General features: G+C 34.2%; 1 protein-coding gene across 1 annotated transcript; it reads right to left on the bottom strand.

Moving 5' to 3' along the window:
* Positions 1–24934, bottom strand: LOC150103341 (techylectin-5A-like). The gene is made up of 7 exons (XM_090398451.1): positions 24706–24934; positions 21201–21223; positions 19158–19299; positions 10525–10685; positions 9138–9243; positions 5739–5903; positions 1–403 (listed from the first exon to the last, which is right to left on the bottom strand). Exons 1-7 carry the CDS (start codon positions 24932–24934, stop codon positions 111–113), a joined length of 1119 nt encoding a protein of 372 aa, XP_090254577.1. The 3' UTR covers positions 1–110.
* Positions 24935–27978: the final 3044 nt, after the last annotated feature.

Genomic DNA, 27978 nt, shown 5'->3' with positions numbered 1-27978 from the left:
AAATTTACAAAATATTTATTTCATGAAGTACACTTCGCTCTTATACAAACTCTTAACTGGACATTTTGATGAATGTGGGAATATTAGTCGAGTGCAATCAGAGCAGCTGGTTAGTTGGGAATTGCTTTTTCATGATGGCGAGATAGTCTGAAGTGTACTGGACGAATCTTCATCTCAGTAGTAGCAAGAGAATACAGATGTCCTTTCCATGTATACCAGTCCATTCCACGACGATCCCCCGTGTAATTTCCCTTCAGATAAAGTCCATTCAGATTGGAATCATGACAACCGTAATACCACCAAGCACCTTGATTTTGTTGTGCACAGCTTGTACTTGATCTATCGTTATGTCTGTCTTTGGTAGAAAATTGATGTCCATTATGTCGACGAGCAAAGGCATCACCTGTGAAAGCAAAACTAGAGTTGCAATTGAAGCACAGCATAAAACAAATTACAACAACAAAGTTCAAATGATACAACAGAAATGTAAAAACAGCATTATTTTAATATTATTGTTGTTATGTAAAATCCAGTCGTTTCTGACTCTTGTTGATGTTGTGAACAAGCGCTCTTAAACTCACTTAGTGTTTTGTCTTTTCTTTCAGCAATTGGAAGTTCAAGTTGATAATGAACAGATGGCTTAAGTGTAAATTCAACAAGAGAAATTAATGCTTCCTTACATTTGAATGATTATTGATTTTATTAATGTTTGAAACAGGCAGAATTAAATATAAGCAATATTAATATACAGGGTCACCATAAAATAACTTCCCCTCTTTGGAGGCATCTGTAGCTAAAACCAATGAATGAGACCAACTTTTATATTGAGACTTTTGAAAGCATGGCGAGATGATTTCCGTGAAAAAAAAAAGATTTAGTACCAAACTTCGTCGATAGGGGAGATTTTGGCATTGGCGGAGCCGAAAACAAGCGGATAATTACATTAAAGGCAGATTTATGCGAGATAGAGCACGGATTTCAGTAATAAGAGGGTTATTAATCAGTTCTTTCCGACGGCATGGGCGCCTAGATCTCTGGACATCACTCCATATGAATTTTGGCTGTGGGTGTATTTGAAATCCGTTGTGTATGTTGGTGGCTTTCCCAACTTGCATGCCTTGAAAGATAACATAAAACGGACTGCTATGAACATCCAAAAAGTGCATGTCGCACACCGGATGCAATTTATTGTAGATAAGAGAGGTCAGCACATTGAAAATCGTGTTGTGGTCCAGAGGACCCTGATTCTGATGAATGAAACATTATTTCCTGTGAGTTCAATTACTACATTAATTTCTGTGTCTCTCGCAAGTTGTTGTTTTAGTTTAATTATTATTATTATTATTATCATTGTAACGCGCCACATATCCAGTTGGAATGAGTGACGCTGCTGTCGCTTACACTCGAAATGTTAGTATTCCATTTTATCTGCCTTTAATGTAATTATCCGCTTGCTTTTGGCTCTGCAGCGATAAAATTTCCCCTATCGGCGACTTTTGGTACTCAATCTTTTTTTCGCGGAAATCATCTCCAAATTCCTTCAAAAGTCTCAATATAAAATTTGGTCTCATTCCGCTTATTGGTTTTAGCTACAGATGCCTCCAAAGAGGAAAAGTTATTTTATGGCCACCCTGTATATAATACATTAGTTGGCAATGACGACTATTGACCATAAAAGAAAAATATATGCTTTGAGGAATAAAACCTCTAATTAAGAATGACCTTTGTACTAGATTTGTTATTCCTAGAAAAGATTTTGCAGCATTGGACAAACAATCGCGGAATCATGATTGCTAAACAAGTAGATATATTCAGAAGCAAATATAGCCTTTGAGGATAACAATTAAAAACTGTGAATGGTCCAAAAAAATCGTCTCACATGGTAGCAAATACTAAGAAAAATCCTATCTGCCTCAAAGCTAAATATAATTCAATATTACTCAATGTTTTTATTTTTAAAGCATATCATAGAATGCTATGATATTTTAAATTTATATTTAATATTAATTAGTTGTGATCAGTTATTCTTATGCAGCCTGTTTTCAAAGACCAATAACTAATGAGAAGAAGATCGATTGAATTGGCTTTGTGTATATATATACAGGGGCGGCACGTCTATAGGGCCCATAGAGGCCGAGCCCCACCTATATTTGTATAACTAGCCCAATAATTGTAGTTTTAAAAAATATGTTTCTTGTAATTATTATTTTTGATCTATTTCCAACACGTTTCATTGTTTAATAAAAAAAGTACTGTAGTATTTTGTCGCAATATTGTATAATGAGACTTAGTACAGTCTCTGGGGCCAGCCACGGCTGGCCCAATTTTATACGTGTAGAACACAGGGCATGTATGAGGCAAGTGCACTAGCGATCGTGTTTGTTTACCTGGCGCAACGCTTATCTTGGGCCTGTTTAGTCTGGCCCAATCACTGCGTTTGTACGTAAATAGCGGACGATTCTTTCATTGTCTTATTATTAATTCTCGTTGTTGATCTGTTTTATTGTTTTTAGTGTTTAATTATTGTTGTCTTTTTTTTGTTATAATTTATTTTAAAGTTTAAATTTTATTACGTCCATAAACATTACATTTTAACTGTGAATAAAATTGAAGCCTTTGGCTCTTCACATATCTAATAAAATCGATAGTTTATTGGAAACACGTTTGTCGTTATTTCTCGGAAGTTTCGACATTGATTTATAAAATAAATAATAGAAATAATAACTTTTTTTGTTTTAACACTTGAAAAATTAAAACATTTCGTAGGGCTGCTAGGTGGAGTCGAACTATCGGCTATGAATTTCCGGTGCATTGCTCTAGTCTTTTGAGCTTCTTTTTCTCTAGTCCGTTGAGCTATGCTCGCAACTGCTAATCTTTCGAGTTTTCGTGTTATTAATAGGTTGAGCCCGTATATGTTATGTCCTAACAATTTTAAAAAGATAATAGCTCAATGCATCAGTGGATTCTTACTAAACATTATTGTAATAGAAATAATAACTATAAATCAATAATAGAACCCACTATATAAATATAAAAAAAAAGTTGTTTTTGGCCCATGGCCCCACCTGTTTCTATTGTCACAGTAACGTCGCGTGCTCATTTCGGGTGGGTGTGCTGTCATGTTTGTTACGCAACACGCGCTACAAATTTCACTTTAACTTGACCATATGCATGGCGTGCGTCCGCAGAAAATTTTCCAGGAGGAAGGGGAAAAGCTTGGAGACAAATAATTACATCAATAAACGTTTTTTAGCTTTTTTGATGTAATTATTTGTCAATGTAAACTATAAATACATTATTTTCATTTGGCATCGATTATAATGATCTTTAATTCTTGAAAAAAAAAAGGAATTCAGAATTAATAGTTTTTAGCACAAATTCATATTTAAAAACATTGACCGGCATATTTTATTAAAAATCAACTAATTAATTAATCATAAATTAAATTATTTCAGTTTAAGAGCAAAAAATCATAAAACTAACAAGTAAAATAATATTAAATTGCATACACTTATCTTTTAAAAATATATTTTTCTGTTTAAATTTGTTTCACTCTAAATTTACAATTCACACTTCATTCAGTAACTCATAAACACAGAGGGAAAACTAACCGGCCACGGGCAGAAACAGGCCAACCCATAATAAAATTTTAAGGCAGAAAAAGCATTCCCAGGGTCGAAGGTATAAGATTACATATCTCAATCAATTTGACGATTATAATTTGTGGAATTTTTTAATCGATCTCGGGGGAGTAGTGCAACTTCTCCCACTGCAGATGCCCATGACCGTGTGATTGCATTTTATCAATGTATGTAAGTTTTGAGAGGGCAGAGCACATCAGCACTCATCTTAATTGGTCCAATGCAATTAATTGCTGGATATCTTTGAATACTTCTGTGTATAGTGGGGGAACAATCTCTTTTAGGACTTATTAAAAACAACAATGAAGTAGAATGCTATATTTGATTGCTATATTTGAAATACTCAAAGATGAAAATATGTGAACAATCATTTATAAGACATGAAAATAGGAAAAAATAAGTGTGAGTAGAAACACTTTCATTAATGGTTAAGAATAACTAATAATTATCATTTGTGATAAGTGTGTCCTATAAGTTGCTGGGTAGAGCGAATATCACGATCATATAAATTCCAAACATGAATAAGTGAATTTATGATGGCATAATTAAAAAAAAACTTATGAAGAGAGAGAGAGAGAGAGAGAGAGAGAGAGAGAGAAAGAGTATTGCAGGAATAAATATGGTTTGATGGAGCAGCAAATCATCTCATAAAACTTTTTGCACATGTGATGTGAATTTCTCTGGTTTGTGTATATTTAGCTCCATTTTCTAAGAATTTTATTTTGTTTACTGAGACTCAGTATACATAACATCCGATCATTATCGGAATTATCCACACTTTCGGGAATTCCTAAATTCATTAGTTTTTTTTTTAGTTTCAGCAGTTCTTCTGTCATATCATTCTCGATATGCTGGTAGTTTGTTGTAGATCAACAACGTCTTATACTACCTAGAATATTCATTTTTATTAACGAATAGATATTTTTTACTGTCTGTTGTTTCTGAAGAAATTAAAATGCCTCTATATACCGTTTAAAAACTTAGCAACCTCAACAGATTCTATACTGCAGAAGCAAATGATAAAACAATTAGCATTTTTCTGCTAACATCCACTTTCAAATTTTCAGTTCCCGAAAACATGCGTAACAAATGTTTGTAATATACATCGGATAGGTAAAGCGCTCAACTAATGACAAGTGACAACGTTCATTTGGATTAGTTGACACAATAACCAATCACAGACACTAGGTGCTGAGTTAGCTCAACATTCTAGCTCACCCGACCGCACCATCTCAGTGGTGAGGTGACCTACTCTCGTTATTGAAAGCGTTGCCATCAATAATGGAGTCCCTGTAGCTCAGTCGGTTGGAAAGACCTGGGTTCTAATCCCTCTGCCACACAAAGAACTTTTTTCAGGGCTTTTCTACTGAACGTGAATTAGTCGGGCTGATACGAAAGTAGAGGATTTTTCCTCAAGAAACTCTGATTTTTGATTCCTCTAAGCAGGCTAATCGCCATTATAAGACATAATTTGACATTCATAATAATTCAGGCCTCTGTAATGCGACAATGCTCCATGCCATAATTCTATGCTTTTTTCGAGATTGGTTTGTAATCTGGACTGGCTGGCCAGCTCAGAGTCCAGATATCAATTAGAACGCAGAATTCCCTCTAGATCACATCGACCTCCATCAGCATCAGCAATGGAGCTCGATGTGAAAATGCATTTTTGACCACAGCTGTGTTCTGATCATCAGTCCTCAGGTAATGTTTAGCGAAATCAAATGTTATAAATGTTAAAAACTGCTACATTTTCTCCTTAGTCATTCTTAAACTTCACAAAAAACTATAACTATATACATCAAGTACTTATAAATTAGTCGATGAAGAACTGCTACTTGGTTGCAAGGAAGAGGAAGAATAGAAACTTGAGCAATAATTTCAGTGTGATAACTGAAAATAAAACGGATAACCAAAAAGATTGATAACCAAAATCTATAACTAAAAACTGGTAAAAGATAATAAATTGGATAACGAAATCGATAATAAAATCAAGAACGAAAATGATCAAAATGGACGATAAAATAGATAATAAACATAAAGTGGAGCGTAATAAACCCTGAAAATCCAAAACATTATTTAATCGATATCACTCACCAGCGTTTCCACTGTAGTCGCTAACACGGAGAGTGTAGTTCGATTCTTCGCCTTCAATCCAAAAGTGATCATACAAGGCGTATCGGGAGTTTCCTTCCAGATCTTCAAGATCAAATCGAATGGAATTCTCTCTGAGTTGCGAAATCACATGGATCTTATCGTTACCTGAAAAGAAAAGCCACGTGAAATGCTTCAATTTATAAGGGCATTAAAATATAAATAGGAATTATTATTATTATTATTATTATTATTATTATTATTATTATTATTATTATTATTATTATTACTCAAATCTGTCGATTATTGTGCCTAATGCGTTCTTTAAAACAGGGGCATTAATCGAAAACGCACTAATCGAATATAATAACTTATGGGAAAAAGTATAATTTGCATCTCAAATTTCTTTTTTGAACCTTAATTTTTTTTATAAAAGAATTTGGGTATGTCTCAGGGCCTAGTTAAAGGAAAAGCATGAAGCTGAAAGACAATAAAACATATTCAGAATATAAATTTATTATTCCGCTTCTTAACAAAGAATTGAGCTAACGTAGTTTGGCGGCATTCTGTTTCTGTTTTTCATACAATTGGGGGTATGTCCCAATTGCCTCTTCTGCAAATTTTACTTGTTCTCTCTTCACCAAGGTCGGTCTCTAAGCATTGCTGATTAAAAACTTCGATTGTACGAAAACTATTTTCAAATTGTTTCTGTGAAACCCCTTAGGGCTTGTCAGTGATTAAAAATTCTTCGTATTCTTCAGGATCTTTCCGCTGTGCATCTAAATTTAGCAGGTCGGAATCACTCAACTTCTCAGAATGAGATTTAATTAACTTAGATTCATTTGAAAAGCCTCTAAAATCATTTGCACAATGTGGAAGAATGTGCTTCCAAACGGCTCGCATATTTCTAGGTAATTTCATTTGACTTTGCGAGTTTATATCTGACTGAGATTTCTATGATTTGGTCAGAAAAGTCTTGGAAGGCATTCGCTTCCAAAAAAAGGCCGGTTTCATCGATATTAAATATTTTTTGATAACAATAGTCCCCTTCTTACACAATTTTCTTCAAAATCTCTGGATATCTCCCTATCTGCAATTGCAGCTTCGCCTGTGATTAAAACATTATGTAGGCTATTTCTCTTTTTGAAACGCTCAATCACCCATTATTATTTTAAGTTTTTCTTCCAATCAGATTGCTTTTCGAATCTTTTCACACTTCTGTTTTTTGCTCACTAATTCTTTTACTCATGATTGAAGATTAGGAAAATAATTTAAAATAAATAAGTAAGGAAAACAATTGCACGAGATATGATCAGCAAAATGCTATGTAAAGCAGACGACATGAATGTTGGCGGTAAATTTGGAACATAGTGTACATGGAAATAGTGTAGTATGCCATTAAAAATAACTTTGTAAAATGTTTCAAATCGGTAACTAAATTATTTCATCTTGGTGAGTGATTTTTTAAAATAGTTAGCCATATAAATGTATAGATCGAAAATTTTTAAAATATGTAAAATTTATTTTTAAGATGTATATAGGCGCACTAATCGACTTTTAGAGTCGAACTAATCGAATTCGGGTATCGAAAAAAAATGACGCACTAATCGAAAACGTACTAATCGGGCGCATTAATCGAGGGATTGCTGTATTTGAAAAACATTATTACTCCTCCTTCTTAATTACCGGAATCAGTGGTCCAACAAAGAGCACCACTGGAGAGGAGAATTTTATTAGCATATACTTATATCCCCCCCCCCAGAAGTCACTGGAATGACCGTGGAATGTCACACCTGCTTGACAATCACTGGAGATAATATATCGCGGCTCAAGGAAAATACAAATATCGTTTTCGAAGGTTCCATGAGACTTTATTAGATTTATTGACTTATTCATTAATTATATCATAATAGAACTTATCCTATGAAAGATGAGGGGGAACAGTCTCTCCACAGGTATTCCGCAATAAAGTCCACATGTCAAGCCGCTTCAAGGTTCTGTGGTGTTCCCAGGGATGGTATTATTTTGAATAGTTTCGGAGTATTGTTTACTATGTTTTGAGGTACTGAGATTGAACGGTGTGGTGATAGGTGTTCGTCATAAGTTAACCACTCGGTCCGTATCAGTAATATCAGCATACTGCTAGAGATCCGTAACTTTTTTGATTTTCATCAGTTATGCTTCAATAAGATTAACAAGAAAGGGGTACAAATATTGACCAACGGTATTCCATAGAGAGTAATAGTTACGACCCCAGTATCCGGCAAATAATATAACAGGAATGCGTTTGCCAGTAGCAATCCACTTTCCTTACAATGGACAAAAGAAACAAAACAAAAAAAAATCCCAAAAAGGAAAGAAACACAACGTTGGTCATTTTGTGTTATTTTTTGAATTTCATGATCGCAGAATTAAAAAGGAACGTTTTCTGTCTTCCCCCCCCCGCATCCCTATAAACACTTATAAAAATTTTCCGTTAATCAGTGTCGAAATCAAAGTTATAACTAGTTTTCTTCTGGAGATTTTTCTAAGTTTATCTATACTGTTATTAGTGATTGGGACCCATGAGAACTAAGGAGGATACGAACAGAATTCGTATCCTCCTTAGTTATCAGCAATTTAAAGAACACAGAGAAAACCCTTAACGCATGTAAATGAATAATAAAATAAACTTTTATTTTGATATCTCAAAGCAAGTAGGTGGTGTTCGTTACTCGGACGTTTTGTGCAAATAGGCTGGGGATTCTTCTTTACCGGAATATAAGTACTTTATAGTAATGCGCCATCTTATGTTCATTATCCTAAATACAATCAGTGTGAATTCTGCGGTTGATTTTTCTAATTTGTGTTTTACTGGATAAAGAGATAAACTGTCTTCGCAGAATTACAAAAAGTTCCTCCAGTTGGTAACTAAGAATAGAATCAATTAAACCTTTCTCTGGCATGAAACATTAGGGAGGTTATTAAAGTTATTGTGCCTTTCTTTGAATCTATGCCTCACTAAATAAATAAAATATAAATTTTGAAGCTACTACAGAAACTCACGGTAATGTTCGAAACAATTAAACAAAACCAATTGAAAAAAAAAAAGGAAAATTAAACTTTTTCTCAGCCAGCAGCTTTCATAATTTAAATTAAAGTTCCATTGATCTCTCTTCTTAGGATCGAATATACTTTACATAAATGAATTGTGTGACAAATTGGTAAGAGTACATATCACGTTACATTGGTTATTCCATTTCTGTTTCTATAAATGAAATGAAAACTTTGGTAAATGCTAAGGAGTTGCTGTCTGCAGGAGTAAGTGGATAAGAACAACTGGATACATCCAAGATGCTACTTGAAATTCATTTTAATAGAGTAACAAACTATTACGAGAAATGAATAAATTATATTTATTACCTAACCAGAAGTCCTTTTCATTATTGCCAAAACCATTCTTGTATTCCTCCCACTCTTTGTAGAAAAAGCTCTGAGATCTACCAAAGTTCCCTCGCCTTTGGATGACCTGAAAATATAGAAGTCCACGTAATTCTGTTAAAAGCATTCAGTAGATATTTTTTATAACCATTCAAACTTGGCGTGCAAGAGGAACGGCAACAATAGCGCATGATTTGGCTTCCTGAAACATTGATCTGGGTACAAGAGCTTACTCTGTAGTCTCTCTCTGTGACTAAATATTAGATCAAGTGAAAAGGAAAGGTTTCTAAGGTCAGTTTCGAGTATACAGAAAATGTATTTACTAAGATAAATGGATTCCAGGAGACTTGCCATAGTTAAAAGATAGTTGATGTACTAAAATACAGACATTTCAATTTTATGCAAAATAATTATAAACTTAAACAGTTTGAAAGAATAAATGTGATAAAGATTATCTTATCATTAATTTAAAACCCTTGCATCCATTTTATTGTCACTCGTTAGGTACCACTGCACTGCTTTGAAGACGTCAGAGTCTAGTAAATTAAATCCGGAAACGTACTAGTTTTTTTTTTATTTTTCCAACATTTTCATGAAAGTGAATACTAGTGATAGCATTGTACATTCACAACAGAACTAAATAAGTAAGGAATGCTACTTCTGTTTTAAAACAGATTGCCTGAAATGTTTTTTTACTTCGTTTGCTTTTTTGAGCATCCCATCAGTGGTTTAGTAAACAAACTATCACACGAGAATATCATCGTCATCATCATAGAAGACCCATTTCATATTCAGGAAAAGTCGATTATAAGATGCTATAGAAAGAGCAACAACTTCAACAATCATGTTTATTTCCTTAATTCATCACAAGAATCCAACAAAATTTGTCCTTTGTATAGAAAGACATGAGTTCTAATCCGGTCTGGTACAATAACACTAGTTATCTAGTCTCAAGAAGAGGGGGTTGAGTTATTAGTGAGTTATTCCTGCATTTGAACTAACTTTGAATTAATATATGTAAAAAAGCATTGATCTACAAGTGAGTCACAAAGGATTTATTATTATTTCGATGATTGGGGTTAATATTTTCTGATTATTATTATAGAGCCGATTTGATAAGATTCAAAATAATTCTGCATATAGCATATACTTAACGAATGTCCTCCACTCTACGAAAAGAAAAGTAGATACAATTATCAGAGCTATTAGGATTCAAAGATGAAATTTTGCATTGTTTTTATTAAACAAAACGAATGATTTAAATACTAAATATATAACGTTCTTATTAAAAGAAGAACAACTAACCATAAGCCATTCGAGTTCTTATAATTATCTGTATTATATATGAATTAATCGTAATGATACTAACGGTCCATCCGCCCCCATCTGTAGTCATATCGCAGTATACTTCGAAGTTTTCCTTAAGGAACCGACTGCGGGGCCAAATTTTATAAATTCCACTCTTGTTGAATCCACCCTGAAGAACCTCAGCACAGTCCACTGGTCTGAAACTGCACCATTCAGAGTCCACTGTAAAGAAGTTAATTTAAATTTTAAAAAAATATATAGATAACATGTAAATATTTTGCAACCGAGCATCAGAGAGCAGGCTATCATCATATAGTCAAAGCAATTAATATCCATTTAAAAGTTTTGTATGGAGATGATACTATTCTTGAGTAGTCAGACACTTTAAGAATGATGAAAAAAAGATAAGGCTTCAGTGTTTTCTTTAAATAAATTCAAACTTATGATGGCAGTGACGAAATAAGTGCATTTTGGACCATAGGTTGTTATGGTTCAAAGTTACTTTGTTACTGTGTTAAGGAAACGTGTAGCTCAGGTGGATGTGACGTTTGCACACCATTGCGCTTGACCGCACGAAGGAAGACGGGAAATTTTTCTAAGCCTTTTTTCGACCAGTTCCAGAGTTAATCGATCTCTGGCAAGTGCAAGTGGGTTTTTTTCTCCAGGAAACTCGGATTTTTCGCCCGTAAACTCAAGAAAATAGACCGTAGAACCCACACTATTTCAGACATTAAAATATTGTGTTAGGGTTAAGGACCACGAGATGGCGGCACTAGCTTGCCGCCTTCTTCATTGCGTACTGATGAATCAGTGATAGCTTTGGGCCAGCTATCTCTCTGATTGGCTACCATTGGAAATTGAACTGATCACTCAGTCTCCAAAAGTTAGATAGGGTAAACGGCCCTGCCTACTGGAACAAATAGACATTAGCTGATTTTGTTTTTTATTTATTTATTTATTTTTATCTTTTTTTTATTTTATTTTATTTTTTTATAGAAGTGCGGAAGGGAATCGATTGATTTCTTATAGTCTACCCATGTCATGTTCAAGTTACTGTTTCGTCTTTTAGTATTTCTGAGAATCATTTTATTAATAAAGATCTGGTCTTTTGTTCCTCAAGATTTTTGAAAATTGCCTTTTTGTTCAATCGGATAAATCTGATTATCTGATAAGTAGTGGTATATAGAATTTGCTATGATTGCAGTGAACAGCTTAACCATAGTTGGTAGGCATGATATTGGACGATAGTTACTCGGGTCTGCACCCTTATCCTTCATGAAGAGAAAAGTGCGCCCAGATATCATTCAGTCTTCCACTGAGCCTAACTGCAACAAATAATTCAATTGTTATATCTTTCGATCACGTTGACTGGTTAGATGCTTTAACCAAAATGCATGTAGTTCGTCTTTGGCAGGTGCATTCCAGTTTTTTAATTTTCTAGCTTTTATATTCACCATTTCATTAATGATAGTGACAATTTGCATTTGTTTTTGCGTCATTTTTAATTCTATTTCCTTAATCTTTATTATATTCAGTAGGATTATCCTAGATTGACTTTCAAAATTTAAGTGTTTCTTCTTTTTCTAGTGAATGATTGTTTGCATTTGTATTTCTTTGGAGAGATATACTGAAAGAACTGACGTTGGTTCTTTTTTTAGGTCTTGAAGTTTCTCAGATCAGATCGCAGTTTATTGCCTTTTCGTTCCAACCGGATTTTGCATGGTGCGGATTGTTTCATACTCAGCTTTTGCTCTTGCGGTTTGCAACCAAGCTTCACTGTAATGATATAGTCTGTGCTGTATCGGAACTGATTTGTGTCCTTTATACTGTTGGTTGTGATGGTTTTTATTAGAGCATTTGCGTCTAAAAGGAGCTGTTTAGCTTAGATTTATGTAAAGCTTTTAATGGTGTAGTCTTATAGTATCATTTATGGAGTTCATATGTTCCAAATCCCTGACTTCATTTTACATTGCATTTCTATCAAAACATTCTGAGCTATGTCGTCAGCTTTATTCTTACTGAGTTGATTTCGAAAGTCTGATATAGATACCTACTGACGATTTGCTGTGAATGGAGTTGTTGGTTTATTACGTAACTCTTGCAGCTCAAGTTCAGTAAATATTTTATTACGGAAAATGAAATTCTTTTGGACCATAAGAATATGTCGTAACTTTTCTGGTTTCTTCTACAGTTTCTGCTTCCTGTCTTAATTTCCCAGCAAGGAGAGCTGGGTGCTGTAGTCCACTTGTAGCCTGATGTCCAGGATCCCCAACATATGACGCAGTTCTTGATGACCTGGCCGTTGACTGATACAGAATGAAGTTCTTCTTACTTTTCACCATTACGATGGGGGATGGAGCAGTGTTACTTTAGCTCCTAGTTGAGACCTCTCTGACCCCTGCTGGCAGCTATGCTACCGCAAAAATAGATCTCAATATCACTGGAGCACGCAAGCCCCACCGCCACGAAAAAGCCGTATTCCTTCGGGATTATTATTATTATTATTATTATTATTATTATTATTATATATATATATATATATATATATATATATATATATATATACAAGAAACTCCCAATTACTGATAACTTTGGTTCATTTAAACTCACGGTGAAAGACTTGCTAAATACACACATGGAACAAATCAACAAAACATTTGAGGAGTACGAACTTTACATACAGTTCAATAACGAGACCTCTGAAGAAATGTTAGGAACCGTGCGAGAAATAAAGACAAAATTAACGATAGCGATTGAAACACAAAAAACACTCAAGGGCGAAGTGTCAAATGGAGCATGCTACAAAAAGAAAGAAAAAAAGAACTTCAAATTGAGGGAATAACAAAAGAAAATACAGAAGACTTAAGCAACTGATCGGCAAGAAAATCGGGATTCAAATCGCAACCACAGACATCACCTCTATTAACCGAGACCCACAAAAAAACCAAAGAGAGATCGCCACCAACCATCGATCGCTTTACCAACAGAAGTCTGAGAGACTCCATTCTTGAAGAAAGCAAGAAAACAAGGCCGACAACAACGATTCTAACTGACAAGAAACACCAAACACCAATGTATATAACTGAACACTGGACTTCACACTTCATAAATCGTTTATACCAAGCAAGGAACACAAAAACAGAGAATAACGTCAAGTTCCTGTGGACTAAAGATTCAGAGATATTTATGAGAAAGAATGAAAACACTTGAGTTTATATAATTACAAGTGAACCAGTCTTACACAGTCTACCAATATAATACACTAACTCTTCACATCCTTAATAACAAAATTAGAAATCAATTAAAAACTATACAATGGAGATCTCAAACACAGGCGAAGATTCCATTCAGACAATATAAACTTCATGGTCTTTGACTCTTAGAAGAAATGGTCAGACAACATTTCCACCAATACCAACTTTACTATTGTACACATAAACATAAGAAGTATAAAAAAACATGGCTTTCATTGATAACACAGCTCAACTACACCATGATAAACATAGATGAGCTAATAGTGACCGAATTTGCAATAAACGACACAGAAATTTAGGCATACAACATAAATAATTACCAAACCTACAACTTATGTAGACCAAACAAAAGAGGAGGTGGTATCGTGGCATTTATTAAAGAAAAATACAATGTGATCGAAAAACAAACTAATTTCGAACATTTGGAAACACTAATTTTGGAAATCACAAATAGCCACAACAGTATAAAATACACAATAAAAACAATATACAGAACCACATATAATCATCCACTCAGCTTTTTTCATGCGTTAGAAGAATGGATAAGCGCATCGAACCCCGTACAACACAGGCTCATCCTAATAGGAGACATTAACATAAATACTCTTGACCACGCTTCTTCAGCCACTAACGCATATATTGATATACTAAGTCAGTACTACATAAACCCTACCATTAACTCCCCAACAAGAGAAGAAATACTCAATAACTCACTAACACAATCGTGCATTGATCATATCAATATACGAGCTCCCATCCATACATGTACATCATCAGTAATTAATGTCAAAAGTGCCGATCACTACTTCGTCTCAACTTCGTTTTGTTATATTACCTACACCCACTCCCACCACCACAAAAATTGACAAAACTCGATCATACTAAAGAGCATTATTTTTTAACCAAGTAAAAAATACAGACTGGAATTGCCTACTTAAAATAAACGATCCTGTAACATCATACGAGAATTTTCAACTAAAGTTCACAGAAATATACAAAAAAGCAACAAAGCCTACACAAACGAGGCGATAAACAGACAACAATCCATGGATAAATGACGACGTACTAAATAGTATTACTGTAAAAGAAAATCTATGGAAAAAACTCAAAAAGTCACCGAATAACATGCATTTACAAACCTTATACAAAAACACAAGAAATCAACTAACATCAAAAATTCGTAGGGCAAAAAGGCACTTCTACTTCCAAAAATTCATGGAATACAACGACAACATGAAGCAAACATGGGCTACACTCAACGACTTAGTAACTCGAAAAAAGAAAACTTCAGCACAAGATTTTATTGCAAAAAGCTTCGGTCAGGACACAAACCAAGAGGAACTAGCAGACTCATTCAACCATGCTTTCACAAACAACATCACACAACTCAAAAAAGACAAACTACCAACGATCAACAAAAAACTACCGACACAAAGCCAACAACAAACTGTGTATGTTCCACCCGTAACAAAACATGAACTGAAAGAAGTATTCCTACAACTAAAACCAAACGACACTTCAGGAATAGACAAAACAAGACTCACAGACCTTATAACACACTTTGAACAAAGAGGAAAATTGTGTCAACAGTGATTTGGACACCTTACACGTAACAACCAATATCAGACCAGCACATGGTGACACATAGAATCCTGATAATTAAAAACCTCAAACACAACACGACATTAACAAGGAATTACTTCAACATCACCTATCGAAACAAAAGAGACACATATCGTACAACACGACCTACAGCAACTCTCTACATCACTACACCCTTCATCAACTCATATGGTTCTTCTGTGAGATCAAATCAGATACCAACGCAACTCAACAAACTATCAAGAAATTTAAAGTACCTAGATAACTACAAAACATTAAAAAACGAACTGTGGAAAATATACCAACAAAGTTATTACACCATTAACACTAACATAAACATCACAAATCACCAGCATCCAGTGCCTACAGCCATGCATAAACAGTAACAACAACATAAATTGTGAAGACTAAATTCCACCCTTCATAAAAGCTAACGCAAGCTTCGAAGTAGGTGTGATTAACTTGCCTCACCGATCTACACGTAATCCTTATACTCAAATGCAGAAATGTAACAAAATCACAGTAAATTACATAACAATAAAGAAGATACTGATTATTATGTGATATTATCATTAATATAATATTATTATTTAACATGAAAAAAATAATGTAATAAATTATTCTTCTTATTAAAACAACATGTAAATAATGAGTTTACATTGTATGTTTGTGAGAAATAGGAAATATAATATTTTAATTGCATATGTGTAAATACTGTTGTATAATCACTCTTTCTCAAACTTTCAAGAAAACAAAATAGTAAACTACATGTAATATTATATAACTTGTGTAACTCTGAACTATGTAATTGTAAATTATTACTGTGATTGTTATTTTAAAAGTTAGCAAAAAAACTATGTTATCATCAATATTATTGAAATGTCATTATATGTAGCACTTAGTGCTGAACCTTGTAAAATAATATACTGAATGTTACTCAAGATGATAATTGTATATATGTAAATATTTGAGAGATCAATAAAAAAAGTATTATTATTAAATAAAAAAAATATTATTATTATTATTATTATTATTATTAACAGAGACCTCCAGAGAGTCAGGGACTCATCGAGGGAGGCCACATACTACATGCACCAGTTGTCATCTTATTCTTGAATTCATTCACACTTCTTACACTCACAACATCCAATTGCAATCCATTCCAATCACGCACGACTCTATAAGAGAAAAATCTAGCCCTTACACCTTCTTTGCGGCATTCATTCTTATCTTCCAAGGATGTCCTTTCTCCACCATCCATAAATTGAAAAATTTGATCACCTGAAATCCTGTATAATAACTCTTTCAGAAGGTTGTAAGTCTCAATCATAGCTCTCCTATTTCTCGTGCTTGCTAGTGTCTGCAGTCTAAAAATTCTCAATCTCTCTTCATAATAAGTATTCCACATTCTCTTTTCACTCTCTCCGCTATATTAGAATCACAGCAGAAACCAGGAACCCAACCTGAGCATAATAGGCCAAGAATGGCCTTATCAATGCCTTGTAAAGAGACAAAATGACGCCCGTACCTTCACATGTGAACATTCCTCTCAGGATTACAATTATGCTGAAACGAACTTTTCAGTTTGCAATAATTTCAAAATTGCAATTATGCTGGTATTCCTAATTTCAGCTTCCTATCTACTAATACTCTGGATCCCCAGCCTCATCAGTTTCTTCTAGCATAATCCAACCAATTTAATACTACATTGGATATCTGATCACGCCGAAGTGAATGACTTTACATTTACTGACATTGAACTGACACCAATTTTCCCATGCCGACAGTTCCAGCCTATTCCAATCATTCTGCAAGTACTGCATATCAGTAGCTTTCCTGATTACCCTACCTATCTTTGTAGCATCAGCAAATAGCTGTATGTCGCTTGTTAAATCCTTCCTAATCTAATTATTGTACAGACTGAATAATAGTGGACCAAGTACTGATCCTTGTGGTACACCACTTGTTACCTTAAATCTTTCAGACACACATCCCCCGTATACCACTTATTGATATCTGTCAGTCAACCATCCTCTTATCCATGTTAATATTCTATAACCCAAACCCGTATTCTCGAATTTATGCAACAGTCTACCATGCTGTATTCCGCGAGAATCCTTAGCAAAATCCAAACGTATCATGGTGTATCCATTCGCCTTGTTATAGATTAGTTATATATTGTGAGCAAATTGCTAAAACATGACCTTCCCTTGGGCACTTCTGGAGGATACCCGGTGAAGTGTATTGCAAGAGTGCTTAATGCACATCTGTGAAATTCAGAGGTGGCTGAGTGTGGAAATGGTCCTAGATTAGCCTTGAAGTTCTGCTTATGGTTCCACGAACATTGAACTCCGAGTGGTATCTGTATATTCTGGAAAATGCAATGTTTCTTACTTTGTGGAGCTTCTATATATCTCTTCTGATTGTCTTTCTGAGAGAGACAATTGTCTCTCTCAGAAAGACAATGTTCCTGTTATAAGACTCCTGCTGTAACTGAGTGGTTTTTGGCCACGAAAGTCACCTCACTTTATTATCTCCACAAAGCCCTGATCTCAACCAAATGACATCTGTGGGTTGAACTGGATCGTCGGATTATATCAACAGAAGTACTTCTCACAACAGTCCAGGACTTCATTACATGGCTACAAGAGAGTTTGTGCAGTCATTGCAGAGAAAGGGCATCCTACATCTTATTAACGTCGGAATCGTGGCTTTTTGTTGCTGGCACTATTTTGTTCGTTGGTTTCTTTACAGGCAGTGTGCATAGCCACATGCATGCTGATGTAATACAGCATACATGAGGCGAGTGACTGCTCTCCACAATAAATGTGGGTTTGAAAAATGTAAAACTGTCAATTGGTTATAATTTTTTCTTAGTTTGGAAACATATTTTCCTACCTGTAGTGTTCTTTACAACAACAACAACGGTAATATTCAAATGTTTTTAAATTTTCTAACTGGAAATTCAACGAATTGTAAAGTGAACAACTTATAAAGAAAGGACACAAAGAACAATTAACCTCTTCGTTATAAATGTTAAAAATGTATCAGTTTAATATTGTAGTGATTTTAGAGGAATAATAAATTATGTTATTAAAATTAGTATCGTTGTTATTGACATCAACCACCCAACCGGCCATGACATGTGTATAGGTCAAGGATGCCATTTGTGCGAAGTGCATATAAAAATTATAATACCGTTGATATTACCTTGAAATATATGATGAATACGAAATGTAGAGGATTGATGTATTTTATCTATATTGACGGTAACGTGGTTATACTTCCCTTGATTTTTTTTTCTCTTTTGTTTCCATTTACGAGTTATATTTCTTTTTTGTGTGATAGCTAGGAATTTCATACATAGAATATAAATATACTACAGGATTTAAAATTAAAATGCGATACATTTAAATACGTAGTCTTCAATTCTTAATCTTTATTTTATATATTTTTCATTTTTTAATGTCTATTAAGCCTGTGTTTCACTACCATATCCTCCTTTGGTAAGATTATAGCCACAGGATTTTCTAACAGGGATAATTTAAGTAATCCCTTTTCAGTTCTCACCACGTCTGCGTTGTTTCCCTTCTCTTATTATCGATACCATTTATATTTTTTGATTGATATTTTTAAATTATTATATAATTTCAATATCAAATTGATCTTTACCAGATATGTATGATTATCAACTTTGCTATTCTAAACGCAACAGCGAAGAAATAAATACCATATATAAATAATATTATACATGCTTTGATTTTTTGTAATGAATACATAACCACATACCCATTAAAGAGAAATAAATGGAAAGCGAAGTGACAATTACATCTCGTACCTTTCGACAAAATATCTTTCAGTATAGCGAAACTTTCTTCAAATTTCTCTCTTGACCGAGTAGCATCACAATTTAAGTCGGCTACTGCTTGGCATATAAGGAAAAGAACAGTAATAACGAAAGTTGCTTGTTTGAGGACCATCTATGAAAAAAAAAGAGAATGGTATATATTTATTTATAAATAGAATTAAAATGAACTCCACATAATTGAATGCTGTGGAAGTCAACAGGTTTAGTACACATGTTTCTTTCTTTCTTTAAAAATAAAGAACGGATCATATTTCATAAATTATTAATTATATAAATGACAAGCTTATCTTTACATGTGAAAGTTCGATTAAGCATTGCAGTTAAAGTTTGAAATTGCAAATTTTGCTACATGATCCCTGAAGTTCAACTTCATGTCTAATAACACTCCAAGATCCCTAGTCCGATGAGTTTCTTCTAGCATAATCTCACCAATACAGTCATGCACTTTGGCGTGATATCTAATCACGCCAAAGTGCACGACTTCACATTTACTGACATCTATTTCCCCATGCTCACAATTTCGGCCTATTCAAACCATTCTGCAAGTACTGTATATCAGCCTTTAATGATTACCTATCTTTATATCATCAGCAAATAGGTGTTTGTCGCATGTCAAATCCTTCCCAATGTTATTAATGTACAGATTGCAAGACAGTGGACCAAGGACTGATCTTTGTGGTACATCATTGGTTACCTTAAAATTTGCAGATTCAATATCTTATAATCCAATCACATATTCTCCAATTTATGCAACAGTTGTTCATGATGTATTCCGTCAAAAGCCTGAGTAAAATCCAAAAGGGTCATAATATATCCATCCCCCCCTTGTCTAGTTGAATAGTAACATTATTATACACTGTACTAAATTTGCTAAAACATGATCTTTCCCTTAGTAAACCCATGCTGTTCATAACACAGTAGAGATTCACTGTCGACCCATTTCTAAATGCGAGCCCTTACCATTTTTTCTAAATTATTCGCCACCACTCCTGAGATACTGATTGCTCGATAGTTGGATACATCCGTCTTGGCACCACCCTTGTGCAATGGGATTACCATACATTCTTTCCACTATTGCGAAATCTTCCCTGTTCTGAGACTCAAATTTTATAGCTTGGTTAAAGGAAAGCCAGTTCAGCTGAACATTATTTTAGCACCTGTGCTGATATTTCTTATTCATTTTGTACAACAGCTCCAATAACTCCCTTCATACACCTGCGTTTTTACATCCAGTGAAGAGGTAGAAGTGATTCAATGCTGCGTACAACAGGTTGATAACTTTTAGAAAAATGGGATCTCATTACTTGAACAACCTTTTCTGCATCTTTCATCCTCACACCATTTGCATTCAGTAGAGGTTCTTTCATATTCATGATTTTTTACTTGCAGCATAACGATAGGATTCCTTTGCGCTGTCTTTAGCTTGCAAAGCCAGTTTCTTTTCATTCTCAAACTTAGCTTTCCGTACAACAGTCACAACTGTTGTACGGAAATGATAAGCCTGCTGCTTATCTCTGTCGTAATCGGAATTATTCTTATGTACACAGTATTCCTCTCACATCATCCTTTTCTTATGAATCTCTTGCTTACTAAGATTAGACATCGATTTGATTCTTCTCTATTTATACTGCGAACTCTCGGACACATTTTGATATTGCATCATTTAAGTATTTTGTAAATGCTTCCCATGCACTGTCGACATTCTTCCCATCTAGCAACCGATACCATTGTGCGGAACCCAGCATACTCCTCAGGTGGTCATAATTTCTTGCTTTGTAGTTCAGCATGTAACCTTTTCTGAATGGAACATTCATAACCACCTCCCAACTGGGTACTGTATGTTTACTATCACCAACCGGAGGCAGAACAGTACGGGTTTAACTGAAACACGCTCTGATACTATAATCAAATGTACCACTCTTTGACATCGAGTTAATTATTAGAACATTATCCGAATAAATCAATATTCATAAAGAACAGTTAAAAGAGGTTCTCAAATAAACATATGCTTACCTTTAATGTAGAAGAGTCACGAACTGCTTCAGAAAGAATCTTTTATAGTAATTTATAGAATGCGAAAGGGCTTATATATATATATAAGATGATGAAACAAATAGACAAAGCGCATGAGGAAGGAAGATAAAGATATAAATAAATACGTACTTCCTGTGTACGTCGTATTTCTTTCCAAGAAAGATGAGTTACTTTCTTCCGTGTTGATAATTATTCTTGTCTATGCATTACACTATGTTCTGAAAGCTATTGTAATGCTAGGCTATTTCGTATATTTCTGTTTGATAACGTCTTGCTTTCAGAAAATTTTTAACTGATGCCTAAGGGAATTTTGCTATCATATTTGCGCGTTATGACAAGGAATATTGTCATATTTATATTAAATGAAGCGTCGAATACAACCTTTGTAGGGTGATGCTTGACTTGTACGTTTCAACCTTTACATGCTAACTGAAATTGTAGACTTCAGAAAGTAATGTTCTGTGACGAAAATTTACATACGTTGGCATTGTGATATTCTGGTTCAGAGAAGTCACTAATGCACTATCATTGAGTAAATAAACTGTTTTTCAGCACTCCCCTATAATTTTATATAAGATAAGGCGTTATTTATTATTATTATATTTTGTGAAGTTTTTTCCACATCTGACTTCAGACATATGTCAGTCATTTTTAATTTCGGTTAGATGCTACAGTGTGCTCTATTTAAACATTCACTGATTCCTAAGAATCCAGCTTATGACAAAAATCTACCGGAAGTAGATCAACTCAGAAGTATGACACATTTGAAGTTTGTAAGTTAATTAAGGTTATCATTACGAAGGTGCGAGATTCAAGAACATATGAATAACCGAATAAATTCGGTTACTCATATGTTCACTTCCAGATGAGGTTTTGCTGTGTTTAGTCCAATACATTGTTTTTGTATTATGCTGCAAATATTTTAAACAGTGTGGCAAATTTTAAAATACTTGAACATACTCACCATGAATAGAGTTAATGAAATTTGAGTTTAAATCCGTTTAAGACAAGCATTTCTTTAATACACTAATTTCACCTTCTGAAACACTAAAAACGTAACTTTTTAATGTGTTGCCTTTAAAATTAATTAATGAACCGAAAATTCAAAACAAGAAAGGAAACATTAATATGCTGTAAACTAACAATGTCATAAGGAATCACTCCTGCAGTAATTCCTTATGATTTTATGCCAAATCAGGGAAAATTTAGATATTGGCCAAGTCTGAGATGCGCAGATTTGTTTATAAAGTAAGTACAAAGTAACTTAAAGAAACATACACCGCAAACATAAACCACACACCGCAGCTGTACTTTACTTTCGTTTATGCTGTAATATTCTTTGACTTCTGATGCGGTTTCCCGCAACAAACGTTGGATCATTTTCCACTGATAAAAGGAGAAATTAAAACTGAAGTTGGTTTTAAAATTCTTATCAATAGAAAACGAAAAAAAAGGATAAATATAACTGTTTAACATAGTTGTTATTGCTGCTTACACAATAACAAAATATTAATGGCTTCCTTGATTACAGTGCTTGAATATTCCGTGAACAGAGTAACGCAAATACTTAACTCCATAAAATCCTAAACATACTTTAGAGATGTTTATTTATTAAACAAATATTTATTCTTTAAACTCATTTCAAACCTGTCTAAATTTGTAGTTGAAGTACAGATCATTGTGTAGATCTGTACTCGTGACTGTTTGAAATTAGCAGGACGGATCTTCATCTCTGTAGAAGGAAGAGAGTATCGATCCCCTTCCACTTATTCCAGCAGATTGCATCGCATGTGCTACTTAAAGCTCTTTTTCCATAAAGTCCATTAGACTGGATTCATAGCAGTCTTTAAACCACTAGGCTCCGCATAACTCCTGAGCACAATGACGACTTGAAATATCGTTATCTTTGTCTTTTGTGGAGAACTTCATTCCATTATGTCCACTGAAACCATCTCTTAAGATGAAACATTAAAACTGAGTGAAGTGCAGTGCTACTGTACCACGCATACACACATATCATAAATACTTTTCTAAATCAATACATTTCATGTGAATACACTCAACAACAAGCTGTTTATCCTGCCGTTGATCAGTGGTAGTTTTGTGGGTTGACCAAAGGCTAAGTCAGTCACAAATATAGTTTGAATTCGATCCCACAAGTTATAGTTGGAGACTTGATACGCTAACCACTAGGTCAGTCATCCCAGCAAAAACGAATGAACAGCACAAGAATATGTTTGGTTTTTATTTTTTAATAAAATATAATCTACATCTCAGCCCAGCAATTAAACTTCCTCATAAACAGTATCAGACCTATTTGTGGATGTCTGAACTTGTGAAGCACGGCTAACTGTGGTTTACAAAGTTTATTTCAGGATCCTGTTGACAAGATATGACAATCAGATAATTTATGTCGTTTTGTCCTTGAAAACAAAGTTGGTATTGTTGTGGATGATGGGCAGTCGAATACTCTTGTCCAATACAAACTTGTTCAATACTCTTACACCATAATCTGTCTATGAGACAATCACGTGTTTAGGAATATATTCACAATGTAAATAGTTTATCTATGCAAATAACAATAAGTCCTGCAGGGGCGATTAAATATGTAAAAAGCTAGCTATTTCCAAATTGAAACAGCACAAAAAGCGACATAAGATAATATAATAATTATTTCAGGAGAAACTAACGATAACATGTAAACAGAGTATCATTGTTGTTTTCCTGATTTATTCAGTTTTTATCGTAATCTGTTTCTGATTATCATATTTACGAACCAAATGAAAATTTTATTGATAGTTATGAATTTCAATCTAATTTCTTCGGTATTAGTGGTAATCCACTTAGTCTGCTTTTTGGTAGAAAATTTGGATTCGATTTTTTGAGGACAGAGCACATGTTTCTTCAAAGAAAAAGAAGCAAAATGTATAATATTGTTTCATTTTCCAAACAAAAAATCATTATAAAATCAAATGTGTCTTCTAGCTAACATGCCCCCACCCCTTCCTTTAGTACTCTCCTCCTCCAACAAAACCTCGAGGAAGTTTATTCTATGTTGAAATCACTGCTATAACTTAGAACACACGGCTGCAAATAGAGAACAAAGTACGATGCAATTTTAGAGAGCAAAGGACGATGCAGTTGTCTAACACAACATCCTGTTTGCTTTTAGATCGGAAATTGTAAAATATTTCAAAGACATAACACTGTTTGATTACAGACATTTATAAAATCGCACCATCAGCCGAAACCAGTAAGCTCCGGAGATGAGAATTAGCGAAATAATTTCATTTATAGTTTATTGATCTTAAGGGAATAAAGAATTGATTCCGTGTTAGATTGATTAGTTACGGCTACTATAGAAACAAATAAAGTTACACAGGCATAAAACGTCTGTTAATTTTGTGTATTATATGCAGCTAACTGGTTTTCACAGTTTTATGAATCCAAAGAAATCAGGTGTTATCAATGACAACAGACTTACCGGCATTTCCACTGTAATCACGAACCCACAGTTTGTAACTATTTGCTTCGCCTTCAGTCCAAAACTGTTCGTACAAAGCATATCTGGAGATGTTGTCCATATCTGTTAAATCGAATCTGATGGAGTCGTCTCTCTGCTCTGCTATTGCATATATCTTGTCATTACCTTTAAAGATATTTTCGACTTTTGAATTATGTGAACTACAAGATTTAAGCAATTCTGCATTCATATCCGATCTATATGCAAAAATGATAATATAAAGGTCCTCCAAAGGACGGCCTTTATTATTATTATCGAAGAAATAACTCTTGTAAATGAATCCACATTTTATTAATTATCTATAATAATTTTTAGATATAAGCAATATATCTAATATTGTGTCTGAAATAGATTATTTGCAAAATTCTCTGCTTATAATCCAAACTTGAGCGAAGGAAAAAGTTCCATCCATCCAAATTTTAGAATTCAATTCTAAAATTTTAAAAATTTTAAAACGATTTTAAAACAGTTCTGCGTTTGTCTTCTATAGGATAATTGTAGTGTTTAACTCCTCCCCGCTCTCAGATCGCCATCGATATTCAACATCATGTCAATTTCCAACATTTTATGAATAGAATTCGCTTAAAATGAGCAAGTTTTTCATCTTGCCTCTAAGTTGAGATGAAGATTCGCGTTTTCTGGGAATGGAGCACCAGCTGACCCTCTTAACAGGACTCGTCGACTCCTCACCGTTGAAAATTCCATATAAAGATTATTCGTATCCCAAACCGGATTTTAAATCAAAATTTTTCAAGATAAAAATGAGATTTGGAGTATCAAGCTGGGGACTAGGAATAACTTGCATACTTGCGGGCTGAATAGCATGTATATATTTACAGAAGCATACAATATCGTGTTAAATTTGCATAGAAATTTGCTTTATTATTAGTCAACATTTTACATTTCATTCATTATTTTATGTGTTAAAAATTAAATCGCTTACAGTTCATATTTTATTTTGCCACATATATCATTTGTATAAAGTAATATTTGTCCACTATTTGACGAAGTCTTTCCCCATATCTTTCCATTTAATTTTGTCGTAAAATTTGGAATTTAATTGTACATAGCCATTCTGACATTCAATTTATTTAGACTTGATGTCTAACCAAAACACAAACTTCAAAATCAATTGCCAACAATTGTCAACAATTGTGAACACTTTGTTATTGTTGTTGTTGTTGTTGTGGAAAGAGAAACAAAGTAGTTAATCAAGTTGCTTATTAATGTAAATGTGCCCTAGAAAGATAAGTCACCGACAGCAATTATCCTTATCTTAAAAAAATAAAATAAAATAACAGCACACCTTTTGAGATATTCTTATCTTTTCAAATGCTACAGGACGTTTTTCCTTATTCTTTATTGTTTCCTGATAGTAATTTTAATTCGGTATTTACCAAATCAACCAAAACTGGATGATCAACAAGAGTCCCAACGCTACGTATCGAAGTATGCATGCTTTACTGAGTGTTTCTTATCAAATAATTTGCCTAATAAAGGAATTGTTCAGTCACATTAGCTCATGTACGCAGTAATACGAATGGTTATCTACAAACTTTGTTGAGATTAATTTATAAAATAAACGAAACATCATTTCCCTCAGTATTTTCTTGAACTTGTTCATCTTCATGAACTGGAACGTCTTTCTGATCGCAAAGATCTATCGTTTCTCTTCTTATAAAATCAACTTCAGTTCTAAGTTTTGCTGTTTCTTCTTGCCGCTTTGTTAGTGTGTCTTGACAATACACTCACACACACAACTCGCCGTTTCATTTCTGTTCGAATGATCTTTGATTGAATCATGTTTAGTACTGTAGAAATCATTATAATGACATTTTTGCTCAAAATCCATTCTACTTCTCCTATGGAGATAATAGAGAGGATTTTGTTTGAGTAAAGAGACAATTTTTAATACCATAAAATAGTCAACCAGATATTAAGAACTCCATAATCGACTGAAAACACAATATACTTAATCCTATACTTTTTGTTGGTTAGAGAATGATTCTAAATATATGTAACCAAAGAAATTGTCAGCAAACCGAAAAATATCATGTGGAACCACACTGTGGACATGGAGTATAAATATTCACAAATTTAATAGGAGAGTTAATTCCAGTTACGCACCTTTAAAAAGATTAGAAAAATCACCTGTCCTCTCACAGGCAATTCCTCCCCTGTCCTTCTTTAATGATAAAAATTCTGATATTAGCTTTGTTTGGATTTTTAGGTAGCTGAACTACCTAAAAAATTGTAGTGCTGTTGCTGCACTATGCAAATTTCGTCGCCCGAACAAATGTCAGCGAGGTTCAGTATCCGGATGCTCTCTGGAATGAATGATTAGTCGTTTTGAAGAAACGGGATCATTGGGAGAAAGACCTGGTAGAAATCGCAAACCATTCAGTTCAAAAGAAGTGAATTAAATTTCACTACTGTTTTGGTGCAGGTCATGTTTAAACAACAGCGTTGGTTCCTGCGGTGTACGTACGTTCTGTATCAAGACACATGGATGTGTCTTAATCAATAGTCTGGAAAATTCTACGGAAGATTCAGCACTTCTACCCATTAAAGATAACACATGAATTGAGCTCGCAAGATTTTGAAAGTCGACTGACATTCGGTTTGACATTCTTTGCTCCAGTACAGTTGAATGCGATGTGGCGTGGATGGCTTCGTGGGTAGTTGAAGCTCACTTTTACTTGATAGGAACCGTGAATGCTCACAGATACCGGATATGGGCTTAAGCAAAACATACATGCAATCCAACAACTTCCTTTGCAGTCACCTAAAGTTACTGTCTCGTGCAGGTGTTTACAGCTCGTTTATCATTGGACTATTTTTCTTTAAGAATATTCGCAAGTTGAGCCGATGACCAGCGCAGTTACTACGGAGAGGTATTGTGATATCATAAACAAATTTTTTCATGATAAACATGCTACAGCCTGCGCATGAATACAGTCGTTTCATGCAGGATCAAGCACCACTACACATCGGTAGATCCTTCGTAAAGGAGGTTCTTCAAGAACATTTCACCTACGCCACAGTGATCAGCCGTACGTTTCCACTGCATGGGCGCCTCGTTCACCTGATTCAACGCCCTGTGACTTCTGTCTCTGGGGATGTCTCAAAGACAGGGTTTATTAGGATCATCACGATAATTTGACAGCGCTGAAAGATAGCATATCGTAGTTTCAGTGAGCAACATCAGTCCCGACCATCTGTGTTATGCTGTTA

The sequence above is a fragment of the Typopeltis vanoorti genome, chromosome 9, assembly GCF_054136105.1.
Source record: "Typopeltis vanoorti isolate ZY-2024b chromosome 9, IOZ_Tvanoo_1.0, whole genome shotgun sequence".
Lineage (NCBI taxonomy): Eukaryota > Metazoa > Arthropoda > Arachnida > Uropygi > Thelyphonidae > Typopeltis > Typopeltis vanoorti.
This window is presented reverse-complemented; position numbering and strand designations above follow the sequence as displayed.

Coding starts and splice junctions, on each gene's coding strand:
- LOC150103341 (XM_090398451.1), bottom strand. CDS start 24,934: ATGAATGCAGAATTGCTTAAATCTTGTAGTTCACATAATTCAAAAGTC. Junction 19,300..21,200: donor GTGACTCTTCTACATTAAAG/GTAAGCATATGT, acceptor TTTTTTTCATAG/ATGGTCCTCAAACAAGCAAC. Junction 10,686..19,157: donor GAAAGATATTTTGTCGAAAG/GTACGAGATGTA, acceptor ACTTCTTTACAG/TGGACTCTGAATGGTGCAGT.